The following is a 16,409-nucleotide window of genomic DNA, read 5'->3' on the forward strand; positions in this document are numbered from 1 at the left end:
GATTTGTGAGAAATCAAATAGACGTAACCGAACGTGAAATCATCAATAAAAGTAATGAAATACATAGCACCAGAACTTGCCCTCACATTCATTGGACCACAGATATCATAATGGATTAATTGCAATGGGGAATCTGCTCTCTTAGCCTTCCTGAATGGTTTACGTGTAATCTTTCTAGCAAGACAATTTTCACAAGTTGGCATTTCAATTTTGGAGAAAGGACCTAAATGCCCTTCCTTTGCCAATCTATTCATCCGGTCTTGCCCTATGTGGCATTATCTTGCATGCCATGTAATAACATCAACATCACTGTTACTAGAATAACATGTCATTACACAACGGTGAACATAATAGTCATAAGTTGAAGGATTACAATCTAACGAAGTCCAAAACCACAAAAGATATTTTTAGAGTAATTTTCACAACATTATTGCTGAAGTGAAACCTAATACAAGAAGAACAAATAGTGACAGCTGCAGTACTGTAATTTTAGTCTTTCTTCTTGTATTGTCATTTCTCCTTGTAGGAATTAGTAGGTCTCTTCCCTTGGAGGATTTATCTTCGCCTCTCACCCTTTTCAAGTCTCTCTTTCAAGCCTATGTTTTTATACCACTTGATTTCCCACGTAAGCATTAGGTGGTTTAGCAGCACCAAGACGCTCATCTTCAAGCTCCACATGATGGACAACAATATTGTTTTGATGTCATTAGTATGGGTCAAGTTAACCTTTCTCAACTGTTGTGATGAGATCGGATCACTGCCTACACTTACTGCTCTTCCAAGAGAACATGACCAACACTTTTAGTTGAGCAATCATTTCAAACATCACCCATTGGTGTTGCGTGACACGCTGAGTAATTCACTTCTTGTACGTGCCAAACTTGATTGCCAACTGTCTGAGACGAGTCACGATTGTACTGCCATGAGCAGTCGAATATATTTCACATCATGGATGAGATCATTAACAATTGAACCTACAATAATTCCATATGTAAGTATCAAAATCTCTCTTATATTAGGCAGTTATACATCATGAGGTTTATACTATTTAGAGCATCTTGTTTTTCCAATACAAACTATAGTGTACGGCTTCATGTATCATGATTTTCATCGTTCGACTTATCACTCTTATTCAGATCAGCAATTTAACTTTTTGAAGCCATAGTCTTTTATGAGAGACAACCATGCAAGTAAAACTCATCAATTATGCATGTGACAAACATACTTAAACAAATAAATTCCCATAATGACTTCACATTTAGTGTAGAATCGAAAGGTCATTTAATATCCAATCATCATCTACTATCCAAATGATTAATAAAAATGGAAATCATTTCTTAGTATGTATCAAATTACATTTGTGACTAGAATCACAATGTGATTCTTTAAGTATTATCCTCTTACATACTCTGTTACACATATCAATTAGCAGAAAACATAACAGAATAGACAAAAAACACATATTCATTAAAATTATTTTCAACTCATTCAGCCAAGTCTTAGCTAGCCTATCTTATAGGAAAAGGTTGATAAAACGAGGCATAGGACATTTCTTTAGAATCCAAGACTTTCTAAGCTTAGCTTCTATGTCATTTTTCTCCTCCCACTTGGCTTCAAGCGCCAGAGTATATACCCAAAGAGACTAATTTGGACCATACTCATGATGAATATTATCCAATCTATGCCTCAGTACTCTAGGAGAGAATTCGGACAAAATGACTCAGTACTCAACCCATATTATCAATTCTGCTAATTTTGCCCCAAATAGGCAAACACATACTAGTATAGAAGCAGAAAAGTCCATTTACAACTTTATAAGCTCCTCATATTTTCTTCTCCCTTCCCTATGACAATCTCTCTCATCCCTAAAGATCCTTCATATCGTCGTTGAAACATTAGACTTTATGATCTCAGAATCATAATCATCAAACCTGATAATAGTCCTGTGTCAACGTACTCTTTTATGTTGTCCCTAACTCGGCTCTCAGTGTCACTCTCACTTGGAGAACTTCGAGCTCGTCCTCTTGTTAACCGGAACAAGGAAACAACTAAAATGGTCAAAACCTTTCAATGTGACAACATATGTCACAATAACTCGTAGAAGAGAAATTTAGTAAAGGGTCATATTCTTATTTATTCTTATAAATTCTCGACCCTTTCAAGACCACTCAAGAATCAGTAAAAGAATGACTAGAACTTGGAATAAGTTCCTTAAACAATGAGTTGTCCGTAGACCAATACTTAATGTTTTGACTATTCAAAATTAGTCTATGCCTTAATATGGCACTGTAGTCCTTTAGATCATACAAGTTTTAGAAGAAAAAAAAAGAGGTATTTAACAGGATATAGACTAATAGTATTAAAGAAATTAACTCCTCTGTTGCTGCTTCTTTTATATTAGCACACTATTTGATTCCTCCCAATTATAGAAACCACGAAGGAGCTCTATTGGGTCTTATAATATCATAAGAGCATCATTCTGCCAAGTCTCAATACAATCATGTGTATGCACATAATTCACATAATGACAAACTAATAGAGGCATGACAGTATGAGATATAGAACAATTATTGCATCTTACACCTAGTAATATTTACATGCGGCAAATTACAGTTAAGGAGTTCTGTCTCTAGTACCAAACAAAGTATTTATGGGGCAATCATCATGGCAACACTTTCGAGTATTCTAAGAACCATAATAATGACAAACTTGTTTTTGACTCAACTTCACTCATGGTACCCAAAACAAGTTTTTTTATACGTATTTCATCCATGGTACCCAAAAAAAGTTTTCATCTATGGTACCCAAAACAAGTTTTTAGCAGTAGTACCCAAAACAATTTTTTGTACGTATTTCATCTATGGTACCCAAAAAAAAAAGTTATCTATGGCACCCAAACCAAGCTTTTTATACGTATTTCATCCATAGTACCCAAAATAAGTTTGCATCTATGGTACCCAAAATAAGTTTTTTTTTTTTTTTTTTTAGCAGTGTACCCAAAACAAGTTTTTGTACGTATTTGATCTATGGTACCCAAAAAAAAAAAAAAAAATCATCTATGGTACCCAAAACAAGTTTTTATTGTAGAACCATTTTCTCGTGAAAGAAAAACTCATACTAGGAAACAAATAACCCTAGGCTCTGATGCCATTGTTGGAATAAAACACGGGGCAAGAACAACATTGCGTACCTTTAGGCGCAACGGAAGATATTGTTGAACTCACCACCAAAAAAATTACCCCAAGTCGAACTTCGATTTATTAGGAAACGAAATCAAATCCACAAACTAGATGTCTTTTTTCTTCGTGAGTTTATGAGAGAAAATAACCAGAGAAAAGAATTTCTCCTTTTGAAGAAGAGAAGTAGTCGCAGTTAGAGAAGCAGGAGTTTTTTTTTTTTTTTTATTCAAGAAGAAGAGAAGTGACGGTTCTAAAAAAACTTGTTTCTCCACGTCCCTTTCACGTTAACTTATAAGTGATTGGGTGAGTTGTAAATTCCCTTACTTATCTCTTCTATATGGGTCGGGTCAGCCCACATGGTGCTACCCACAACTCAATTTCTAACACAAATGCCTCCACTACCACCCACTCCTCCCAACTCGATCCCATTGCCTTCCTGAAAGTTCAAATAGTTTCATGATTATGCCGGAATTACCGCCGGCGAAAGGTGATAAATTGAACATCTGTCGAGAAATTATATTGTTGTTTTTGGGTTAAATATTACCTTTTGTACGTATATCTATAATATTAAATCTCGAACATCTAAGCATTTATAGTGAAAAACTTATTACGCCATTTTAAAAAAAAAAAATCAGGATAAGAGTCCTGGGATGTTGTATATCATTTTATGCAAACACAAAAGAAAGGGAGGGCTAGACCATACCTCTGATATACAAACACAGATTGCAAGGCAATCTAGCAAAAAAGAGAATGTTACGTTAAAACTAGTTAGTTATACATTAGACCTAGGGGTGTACAAAGTAAACCGACAAACCGCACCAAACCGATAAACCGAGAAAAAAACCCGACTAGTGGTTTGGTTTGACTTGGTTTGGTGTTGAGAAAAAAAACCCGATCATAATTGGTTTGGTTTGGTTTTAACTAAAAAAAAGTCAAACCGAACCAAACCAACCAGATATTACATGTATTCAATTTTTAAAATATTTTATACATAAAAATATTTATTTGTAATGGAATTTATAAATATTTCTTTTATTTTTTCGTAGTTTTTTTTTTTATCTATTATCATATTATTCAAGCTTGAACTTAATTTTGAATGTCAATAAGTTTTATATCCTATGGATATTTGTAACTCAAATAAAGTTCAAACTAAAAACTACTCAACACTAACGCTAACAAAAGAAATTCAATTTACCACTAGAATGACAATAATGTTGGATATCTATTCTTTAGTTTTGCATAATTAGTTTAGAGAGCGAAAATACATAACTTAAGTTTTTTTTCTTTGTCATGTAATTAATACTTATTAGCTGTGCTTATTTTAGCATGACTTAGTATTTTTAGATTATAGTCATTTTCTTTATGGCTTGTTAATTAGCAATATTTATTTTAACCGATTTTATTAGTTTTTGTTGAATATTTTAATACAATGTCATCACTCTTCTCACATTTTGTGTTATTTTCTTAAGAAACACCTTAATTATATAGTTGTATCTTACTAGGATAGAAATATTTGAAGTAAAAGTTATATGTATTGTATCAAGACTATTCTGAAAAAAGAAAAAAAACCCGAAAAACCTGAGAAAACCGAATAACCCGAGAAAACCCGAGGTTGAAAAACCCGAATTTTATTGGTTTGGTTTGGTGTATAAATTTAAAAACCCGACGCGATTGGTTTGATTTGGTGTTTAAAAAATCCGAACCAACCCAGTCCATGTACACCCCTAATTAGACCTATACACTTTAACCCACAAAAAAATTAATTTTGTCATATCTTATCCTCCAGCTAGGCATTTGACTCTTATCCAAGTAGTAAGCACCAAAGGCCCCTCTTGGCATCTATTACGCCATTGATTTAGGACAAAAGATGCTTTTAAGGGCAAATGACTAAAGATACCGTGACATCTTAGAAGTCGATGAAACACGCCAAGAATTTGAATTCCGTCCATTTAGTTTAACAACTCATTTATCTTGCTTCTCATTTCTTATTAATTGTTCAAACCAATATCTGCTTGTTCAAAACTAGATGTCTTCTCTTTTCAAATTAATTATATATATTCCTTTTGACATTTAAATAGGTAACGTGATTGTACAAGATCTTGTGTGATTGACTCTGAACCACCAAACAAATATTTTCAAGAAAATTGGTCAGGAAACAAAAACTTGGTTGATCTTTAATTAGATTTCTACATTCTACTGGCCTTGTAATTTTATCGACGCCCCAAATGATAATAACACGAAGAAACACGTCTTGTTTAGTTTAGTTGTTCTCGTGTCTCTGACTAGCACAACTCTTGTTTGTATAGGAACTGCGCCTAAAGATTATTACTTTTCTAGAAATTAGAAAATACTGAACCATTTTGGTAGAATATACCGTCAATATGAATTCTTATACAATAGCTAAAAGTTTAAGTCCTCTCTTAGAACATTTTTACAACAAAGTTAATTCCACTGCAACAAAGAGTGTTCAACTATTGAGTTGTCGCACTTAATTCACTCACCCGCTAACCAAAAAACACAGGCAACAGAGCAACACTTCTTTCATGAATATGCAAATATTGGTTCAAACCTTATATTATTAAATCACTTTAAATCTATTCCTTCTGTTATTTAAATCTTTCCCTTTATTCTGTTTCCCCTTATGGAGTTAATAGTCATTGTAATCACAAATACTAAAACCGTCTAAGTTCATTGTGGGATTGACTTGGAAGTTGGAGTTACCACACATAAATACTTTAATCAAATAGATATGAAAAAGCACTTGATTGATTTGACTGGCCTACTAATTTTCCTCGACCCCAAAAGGATATTAACAGGAAAATCACGTTGTGTAGGTCACATCATAATTAACTTGCCTCATATTATTTGGTCTAGTTCTCGTGTCCCTGACTGACAGCTGTTGTTTGTACGAGCTTGTATAGGAATGGTCCCTATAGATTTAGTTTTCTAGTTATTTGACAATGAAAGTATAAACAGAACCATTTTGGTAAAATAAACAGTTCATAATTCATACTCCTAGGTATAGTTGCTTTGCTCAAGGATATATCCTCTGTAGAAACTTTTCATCATAGAGTTGATTCTACTGCACAAATTAAACGTTCCGCTATTGAGTTATCGCACTTGCAGTAACCTGCTAACCGCAGAAACGTACCAACAGGCAACAGAGCAGGGGCAATGAAAGCAAAAAGGTTTTGTATATAGATAGATTGTTAAATCCTCCTTTAACAAAAGCTTTTAGCGTAGTGTCAAAGGTGGTTAAAGATCGCTTTAGGTTACAATTTCAAATCCTAGATGATACAATCATGCATTTTTTCGAATCTCCTTGTCAGAATTCCTGATTCCGCCGCTGCAATGAGAGTGCTAAGCACAAAGTGATAGTCCTTTCATTGGTTTTATAATATTTTTAAGTACTATTTAATAGGAGTGTATACAACATAGAGGCATGTTTTTGGCTATGTCAGCTAGCAGAGCACAAGTACCTTCTTGTCCTTCTCTAACAACTCTCCCACAGGACAATATGCTCATTCACACGTAGATTCTGCGGCAGACAAGAAGAAGATGACCCATAAGGGACACTGTGAGAACTCATTTGGCGGAGTCAAAAGACCAGCGAGCGCAGTAAGAACTTTCACATTACCAATATAAACACTTTAAGAAACTCACATTGCCAATAAACAAAAGGGCTCCGATTTAACTATTCAAAAAACAAGCTGCTGATAAGTTCTTTCTATTGTGCAAAATGACCTTGAAAAATACTGGACATTAAGGGTATGTCTGGTATGGAGGAAAACATTTTTAAGAAAATTTATCTCATTTTTAGTTAGTCAAAATGTTTTGAAAAACGTTCTCTAGGAAAACAAGTTCCTTAAAAATGACTTTCCTTTTGGAAGTAGGGAAAATAAGTTGCAAAAGTGGCATTCCAAGTTCATTTTCTCCTCCCCACCGCCCAACATCCCCAACCCCTAATCCTTGACCATCCCACCCCCGTACGGCTGAACCCCACTCCCCACGCCATCCCACATAGTATTTTGCTAGATTACATATAATGTTCTTGAAATAATATTTCTTTACTTACCACTGGAAAAAAAGGTAAGAAACCCATTAGTTTTCTAAGAAAACATTTTCCTTCATACCAAACACACCCTGAGATATTGATGAAATTTACCAGAACTCCAGTGACCCCAGCCTCAGCAATCATTCTTCCTGTACAAGGAGCACCAAACAAAAGAATATTACTTCAACGCTATAAATGACAAAGTTCAATTAGAACACTTAGCACTCTTTTTCTAAAGCGGAAACTAACTCCGGGTATATTGCAGGAGACATAATAATTCTTATCTAGTAGCCTAAACAAAAAATGACTCTCTGAAGTTTTCAAACAAAACTAGAAGAGTTTGTGCCACCATAAGATTGTTTGAGGTTTTGTACCTGCATTGCAGATTTCAAAGGTAAAAGTGGAGTCAATTCAGGTTGTAAATGATAAAAGCCTTAATATCTTCCTGAGCTGCTCGTCGCAAATAGCTCAGGCTTCTGAGGATCAGGCTTCTGAGGAGCATCACCTACTCCAAGTGTATCCTTGAAATTACACAGAGCACCAATGTTGTTGAACTTCAACCCAATTTCACCATTTTGAACAACAACAGGAAACACGTATTCTTCTCTCAAATTCATAATCAGTTTCAATTTTCTCGTTTTTTAGAAATCAGTTTGATCATTTGCTTGTGCTACAGAAAGGGCACAGAAAAATATTAAAAAACTATTGAATCATATATTGAGAAGATGGTTCAGCAGGAAACAAGAGAGTAGCCATACCTTTCAAGTTCAGGAATCAGATTTTCTCTCCTCATGAATTTCCCCTTTGCACTCCCTTACGCTACCTGGAGCCAGATTTTTCTTATTATAGTAACTTATGCACGGATCATATCATACTTTTGTTGACTGGTCGGAGTTTCCCAATCACAAGCAAGAAGTGACGTCCCTGTTGGACCCAATCTTCACAATTGAAATGTTCCCGGGAAAACACATCTCCATGTAGCTAAGATCCTTATGTTATTCAAATCAATATGGTGAGAGGATGAAATAAAAATAATTCCTCCACATTAGAAAGATTCTGTGGATTCATCATCTCACTCTGTCCGGGCTGGAGACTGTTAATTCCACAATAAATATTCCCAACTTTGTCAATTGGCAATGTAATTAACTTTAATACATTAAGTTTTCTCTCCTATCAACTAGCAGTTGTAACTTGTCGTTTTGAGAGATCAGACGTATGAAACAGCAAGCACAAACTCGTACACTTTGAAGTAGGCTTAACAATTACATTTTCACGAGTATATAGTACCAAAGAATCAGGTAATGCAGTTGGAAATATCAACGAAATTGATTACCATGGGAAATTACATGAAAAGACTTCTCTCCAAAATGGAAAATAAACAACATTTCTACAGAAGGACCAGAAAAAGGAAAAAGAAACTACAATAAAATCATTAGGGAAGACCTCCCTCAGGAAGTTCCCAGTTATCTTCCCCGTCGTCATCCCTCTTGTTCTTAGTTGTCTCTTGCTTATCCTCTGAGAAATTTCTTGGTGGGCCACGTCTGTTCCAATAGAAGGGACATAAGAATGATAGAAAAATACATAAATCATTAATTCAAAATGGATAATATAAATTTTGCAGGTAAGTTATTTTTCAAAAAAAAAAATCATAAGTTGGTCATGATCACAATTTATAAAATCTTCTAAACCATAAAACTAAAAATCGTTGATATGAAAGGGTTGATGGATCAAAGTCTCATTCCAAATCACTAGCTTGACAAAGCTCACCAATTCGACATTTTGTGGATAGCAAAATTATCGACCAAGAACAAAAGCCAATGAAGAAAGGATGCAAATCCTGCACAACTTTTCTCTTTGAAGCTTGGAAGCACAATCTTTATTGTCAAGAAATGAGGCTTTCGCAGCTAACACATGCTAGCGCAATAACCAAGGGTTAGTAGAACTCACTTCTGCCACGAACATGATATAAGGCCTTCTAATTGAGTGGCAATACCAAAGTGAAGCTTTGTAACTGCAGAGACTTTTAGGTCCGCTTTAAAGTTATGACACAAGAGACTCCGTGCGATGCCCAACAACGGAGGGCGGGCAGATCAAAAGTAGCTGGCAGGCTTTTAGAATGCAAGTTTTCCAGCATGGGTGCACATGACACCTTAGCCAAATCCACATAGGAAAAGGGTAGAAAAGTGATTTGTTTTATAAGATAGAATATAAGTTTAACATGATAGAATATAAGTTAACATGGTATGCATGCTTTTTGGATCGGTGATGGTGTAGCCCAAGGGACAATTTTTTGAAGTTTATGAGGCCAAAGCGGACATTACGTGTCACGGGCTTAGGTTGTGACATTTCGATAGACCACAAGACAACTTAGGGGTGTGTTCGGTATGAATAAAAATATTTCCATGGAAAATATTTTCTTGATAAATAAGTGGGTTTCTTACTTATTTTCTTGTGTTCGATACGTAAACAAAAAATATTATTCTAAAAGCATTTGTGTATAATCTAGACAAATACTATGAGAAGTGGGGGTAGGGGTGTGGGGTGGTAGGGATGGGGAGGACACAATCAATGTGGAATGATACTTGTGGAACTTGTTTTCCCTACTTTCCTAGGGAAGTCATTTTTCTCATGTTTAAGGAACTTGTTTTCCTAGAGAAAATGTTTTTCAAAAACTTTGACTAACCGAACATGAGAAAATTGGAAAGCATTTCTCCATACCGAGCACACCCTAAACCTACTTCAATACCAAATACTCAAAATTGACAAAAAAATTTACATAACATTTCTCGACAGTTTACGAGAACAAAAAAAGCACAAAAACTCTTATACAAGACTAGGCCATTCTATTCGAACATGAGAACTTTTGGTTGTCTTTGCTATCCAACTGTATCAAAGCCACACGGAGTTAAATTCCCCCCCAGGACTACAACCCACATCTCGACCCTTTGGATCAAAGGGTTACAAAGTTCTAAGTCTGTCCACTAACAGGACACACATTTCTAGAGAATGTAATTTTCAAAGAAAACATTTTTTCTTTTTCTATCACATCTGAAGTGTCAACTTTTCCTTCTGTCCTTAATTCCATACCTTCCATCGATAATATTTATATTGAAACTGGACCACAAGCTGTGCCAAGTGACATAGATAATAGTGTTGATGCAAGTGAACAAATACTGACACCTTACTTGACCAATCAGCTGGATCACAAAACTCTCCTGAAGCCAACATTCCTGAACCTAACACAATCCCTAGACAGACTCCTCTTTTAATTCCTCATACAGGCAAGTCAGCTTCAGCACCTAGAAGACACAAAGAGAACACAAACTTCCTTATTATATCAGCCACCGTAGCCAAATCATCTAGTCAGACTGACAATAGGACTTCTTCCCTTAATACCTTGTTTTCTAAAAACCAGCACATATCAATTGATGTCTTAAACCATGAGAGTCAGAAACTTGTAAGAAACATCTGCAATGATAATGAGCCTTCTTCTTAAGAGGAGGCAGCTGTGAGTCCTGCTTGGGAAGCAGCTATGACACAAGAGTTTAAGGCACTACATGCTAACCATACTTGGGATCTAATAACTTTGCTACATGTAAAACAAGCAATAGGGTGCAAATGGGCGTACAAAGTGAGACACAAAGCTGATGGAACCATTAAGAGATTCAAGGCAAGACTTGTGGTGAAAGGATACACCCAACAGGGGATTGACTATACAGAAACTTTCTCACCGTTGGTAAAAATGACCACTGCGAGAGCTTTGTTAGCTACAACAGTAAAGAAGAGGTGGAGCATTTTCCAGCTTGATGTGAATAATGCATTATAATGCATTCCTCCATGAGGACTAGCATGAAGAAGTGTATGTGGAGGTGCCACTAGGGCTGGTAGCGAAGACTCCAGGAGTGGTATACAAGCTGAATAAATCCCTTTATGGCTTGAAGCAAGCCAGTAGACAGTGTTATGCCAAGTTGACTGAAGCATTGTACTCTAAAGGCTACACAAACTCCTTGAATGACTACTCCTTATTCCACAGGAAGACGTGGTTGTATATGACTATAGGTAGATGATGTTATTCTGACTGGAACACACGTCAGAAATTGAGGAGCTTAAGGATTTCCTGCATGACAGGTTCAAGATTAAAGACCTGGGGAGGTTATGCTACTTCCTAGGACTGGAAGTCCTTTACAAAGAAGATGGGTTATCATATCACAAAGGAAGTTCTTGCTTGACTTGTTGAAGGAATATGACATTTTGAACTTGAGCGGCTTCACCTCTCCACTTGATCCCTCAATAAAACTTCATGCAAAGCACCTTTGCCAGATCCTACCTATTATAGGAAGCTCATTGGAAAGTTGAATTTTCTGACTAACACAAGGATGGACATAGCCTACAGTGTTCAGCACCTCAACCAGTTTATGCAGGACCTTAGAGAACCTCATCTAAAAACAACATTTCACTTGTTAAGGTATCTCAAAGGTGATCCTATTTTAGGCATTTTCGTGTCCCAAGATCAGGGCTACAATGCCAAGGCATATTGTGACTAAGACTGTGCTGCATGCCAGATTCTAGAAAATCTATCAGTGGATATACTGTGCTGCTAGGAAACAGCCCCATCAGCTGGAAATCAAAGAAACATAAAACTATCTCATTGTCCTCGGCAGAGGCAAATTATATAGCACTAAGGAAGGTTGTAGGTGAGCTTGTCTGGCTAAGCAGGCTGCTTGAGGAACTTACAGTGCCATTGCCAACCCCCATTGAGGTATATTGTGACAGCCAATCAGCTTTACACATTGTTAGGAACTCTGTGTTAGAGAACCAAACACATAGAAGTTGATTGTCATTTTGTAAGGAACATGCTTCAAGAAGGCTCATTTCTCTCCATCATATTGCCTCAGACAATCAGTTAGCAGATGTATTAACCAAAGCTCTAACAGGGATTAAACATTCTGCTATAATAGGCAAGTTGGTTGTGTTTTCAACACGTCCAACTTGAGGGGGTGGTTAAGAAGTAGTTAGTTAATTAATCTCAGACAGTTAGTTAGTTAGCCAATTCACTGTTAGTTTAGTTGTTAGTGATAGTCGGTTAGTGTAGTGCCAGCTCAGTGACAGTTGTAAGTTAGTAAGAGGAGCTTAGATCTTTTTGTTCTTACTTGTATATGTACAGGCTTGTACACAAAGGAAATCAATCAAGTTGTTTTCCCCAATATCTGTCTCTATTTCCTCAATTCCTCTTTGCCAATGGCTTGAGAGAGAAACTGTTGATTCTTCATTGAAGCTCTCACGATCGAGCTTGGTTTGCATTGTCACTTCAAGCTAGATTCTTAATACATATAAACTAACCAAGCTAATTGATTGATTTGAATTTGTACCAACTGCACATTGGAATAACCAAAAGGACTAAGGGTGCATTTGGTACGAAGGAAAATGTTTTCCACGGAAATGTTTTCTTGGAAAATATTTTCCATTTCTTACTTATTTTCTTGTGTTCGGTATGTAAGCAAAACATATTATCCTAAAAGCATTTGTCTATGATATAGACAAATACTATGGGAGGTGGGGGTGGGGGGTGGGGGTGGTGGGGTGGTGAGATGGGGGCTACGGGGGTAGGGGTGAAGATGACAGTGTTGGAGGGTGGGGTGAGGACACAATCAATGTGGAATGCAACTTGTGGAACTTGTTTTCCCTACTTCCACTAAGGAAGTCACTTTCCTCAATTTTTAAGGAACTTGTTTTCGTAGAGAAAATGTTGTTCAAAAACTTTGACCAACCTAACATGAGAAAATTGGAAAGCATTTCTCCATACCGAACACACCCTCAACCAACTTCAATTACTTACAAATTCTAGCATATACCTAAAGTTGACATAAAACATAGTACTAAACATTTCTCGACAGTTTAACAGAGAAGCAAAACAAAAGCACAAAGGCGCAAAACACAGATTAAAAGCCAAAACAAAATAGTTATGAGGGTATAAAACAACAACCTCTTACGGTTGCGGCGAGCAGCATCACGTGTCCTTCTCTTCTTCTCATCTTGCGAATTCTCAAAATATCTCCTCCGTTTACATTCTTGTATAACCCCAGCTCTCATTACCTCTCTACGAAACCTTCCAATAAGCTTCTCTTCAGGTTCATTATCACCCACAATCACCTGAACATTATAAGCCGACTTATAATAAAGAGTATTCGCATAAGCAAGTGAAGGGCAAACTACGGCAGTAACATCAGAATCACAAGAAGATAGTGGTAATATTGGCTTGTGATTGTCTATGGATAAAGAAGAATCATTGTTGTTCGGTTTTGAAGAAGAGAGTGAATCAGGGAATTGTAGAGTGGGTGCTTTAGGGGGTGGGGGTTTGGAAGGGGTGAAGAAGGAGAAGAGATTGGCTATGGATGAGATAGCCATTGAGGAATTGGATTGTGGCACTGTGGAGCAACTGTATCCTTTTGGATAAAGTGACAATCCTGTTTTATTAACTGTATGTTCAAAAAAATATTGATAAATTCGGTGAGAATGCCAAACCAGCTAAAATGGTTTAGAGAAAACTTATCAAAATGGTGTTTAGCAGGCGTTTGGCCATGAAAACCAAATATTTTTCATTTTATTTGGAATTTTGAAGTTGGAGCTGAAATGGAGTTGTGTTTGGTTATGATTTTTGTAAAAAATATTTGATTGTTTAAATGTACTGAAAGTGAAAAAAAGTAGAAAAAAAGAAGTGAAAACATGGTTTTAAGTGTTTTTCAAATTCTAAATACAAGATTATATTGTATTTGGAATTATTATGGTCAAACACTGATTTTCAAATAAAGTGGAAAAAAAATCCGGGAAAAAAGGAACAATTCTCATGGCCAAACGGGTCCTTAATGTAGGGGGTTGGATTACTTTAGTCCTTGATATATATTACTTGATAGAAATAGTCCAAATGTATGTGAAATGTTAACGCTTTTGGTCCTGAAAACTAAAATAAACGGTTATCCATTAAGCACAAACTATCCCCTTCGAACTTATTTCATTTTATCTATGGTACTATTTTATAATTTTAAAACTACCAAGCACCATTTCTTTTTCTTTTTTTTTTTCAATTCATGACCCCTCCTTTATTTACTCCATTTCACCTACGGTGCTTCTCTTTGATAATTTCAAAGCTACAAACAAAAAAGATAAAAATATATTTGAGAAGTGTGACATGATAGTCATAACAGATCGGTATGACTCCATGTTATATTAGACCTAGTTGTCTTGTTGGTTAAATCACAAAGCATACTAAATCATCGTGATTTCAAAAATACAAACAAAGAAGTATGTAGCATGCAAATCATGACAAACATATATGACTTCATGTTATATACAACCTTGTTGTTCTGTTGAATTAGTTAAAAATCAAACTGAATCGTCATAAATTTACAAGGACCATAGCTTATTTTGGAAGCTTGCAATATACCGCCTTCTATTTTAACGGAAAATATGTCATTTGCTTTTCTGGTAAATTCAAACATGCCTATTTCTGCAAAATATGCAAATATGGGGACAAAAAATGAATACTAGGGCAATTGAATAGTTTTTTGAATGAAGAATTCCAGAGATTACGAAATAAAAAAGGGCAGCCCGGTGCACTAAGCTCCTGGTATACGCTATTCCTGGGAAGGGCCGGACCAAAAGGGTATATTGTATACATCCTTATCCTGCATTTCTGCAAGAGGTTGTTTCCACGGCTCGAACTCGTGACCTCCGAGTCACGTGACAACAACCTTACCAGTTGCACCAAGGCTTCCCTTAACGGAGATTACGAAATAAAATTCATATTTACAATAACTCGCGCTAGATTTCACTTTTAATATATAGAAACAAAATCTTCACTTAAATATACACAATCTTCAATAAGATCCGCAAAATAGAGATAGTTTGAAGATTTATAGCCACTAATCACACGCTTTATTCCTCCTCACCTTTCTTCTTATCTTCTCTCCTAGAGTTTTCAAGCACACCTCCAATGGCTTCTTTAAATTCATGTTCTCTAATTTGATGAATGGTTGAAGAAATATTTGAAGAATCACCATTAATGACTCATTTGAAGCTTCTGTTTAAATCTGAATCTTGTCAGTTATTTTCTGAGTGGGGGTGGTTGTAATTCGTTTGGAACATCTTGGCGAGGCCATAAACAACATTTGGGAAACATTGGAGGTAATTAATTTGAATTGGATTGAAATCAAAATTCAAAGTTGTGAAACGTCATTACAACATTGTTTATCACGTGTAAGGGTGCTAGTGGGCCGGGTCGGCTCGGTCCTTTCTTGGTACTGACCCGATCTCATTGGTTTTAGGGGGATGAGGTGGGCCCTAGGAAAAATCCTAGTTGGCCCCGGACCGGTCAGGCCCGGTCCCGTCCAGTTCAATTTCGCAATTTTTTTTTTTTTTTAATCCGGTAGTTGGGACCCCCCCCCCCCCCCCCCCCCAATAACCCTCCAAACTTTTTAAACCCTAAACATTAATATATTACATTTTGGCCCTAGTCCTAAACTATAAATACCCCTCCATCCTTATTCATTTTCACACAATTCTCTCTCTCTCTCTCTCTCTCTCTCTCTCTCTCTCTCTCTCTCTAATATTTGCTAATCATCTTTAGTGAAATAATTTTATTTTTGTGAATTGGGCAATACTTGGAGCAACTTTCAAGCTTCAAGTGACCAAGTCTCAATTTTAACATTTATGGTTACGTTTGCTTTTATGGAGACGTTTAGTACACTCGTTCCATCCCTTAATTTATTTAATTCTCGCATTTAATTTGTGTCTTTTATTTCAATTAATTTTCATACCTTTTTCATTATATTTTGAAAATCACGTCTACTAAAAAAATGATGGTTGTGACTATCCCTAACCCTTTTAGTGATAAAGGTGGTACTAGTAGTAAATAATATATATATGGCACGGTATGTCATGTATATAATATTGATGTACGTGATATACATATGATATATACAAAGATATGTGTATAGTGAAGATACATACACATAGATACACAAGACATACAACGCCAACTGCCACTGAAAATTCGTCCAAACCCACCTTTAGTTTCCATCAAGTTGCCTCAAATTTGAGATATAAGCTCCTTAAGATTTACCATATTTTTAAGTTTTAACCAACACCCAATGAAAAACAATTCAAAAAATCCAAATTCA

At 36.0% G+C, this 16,409-nt stretch overlaps 1 protein-coding gene across 1 annotated transcript; it reads right to left on the reverse strand.

Annotated features, from left to right (window-relative positions):
* Positions 1–8,447: 8,447 nt before the first annotated feature.
* LOC132038240 (small ribosomal subunit protein bS21c-like) lies at positions 8,448–13,707 on the reverse strand. The gene is made up of 2 exons (XM_059428934.1): positions 13,217–13,707; positions 8,448–8,774 (listed from the first exon to the last, which is right to left on the reverse strand). Exons 1-2 carry the CDS (start codon positions 13,636–13,638, stop codon positions 8,666–8,668), a joined length of 531 nt encoding a protein of 176 aa, XP_059284917.1. The 5' UTR covers positions 13,639–13,707; the 3' UTR covers positions 8,448–8,665.
* Between the last annotated feature and the right edge of the window lie 2,702 nt (positions 13,708–16,409).

This window comes from Lycium ferocissimum, chromosome 2 (assembly GCF_029784015.1).
Source record: "Lycium ferocissimum isolate CSIRO_LF1 chromosome 2, AGI_CSIRO_Lferr_CH_V1, whole genome shotgun sequence".
In the NCBI taxonomy this organism is placed as follows: Eukaryota; Viridiplantae; Streptophyta; class Magnoliopsida; order Solanales; family Solanaceae; genus Lycium; species Lycium ferocissimum.

Coding starts and splice junctions, on each gene's coding strand:
- LOC132038240 (XM_059428934.1), bottom strand. CDS start 13,638: ATGGCTATCTCATCCATAGCCAATCTCTTCTCCTTCTTCACCCCTTCC. Junction 8,775..13,216: donor GCTCGCCGCAACCGTAAGAG/GTTGTTGTTTTA, acceptor CTATTGGAACAG/ACGTGGCCCACCAAGAAATT.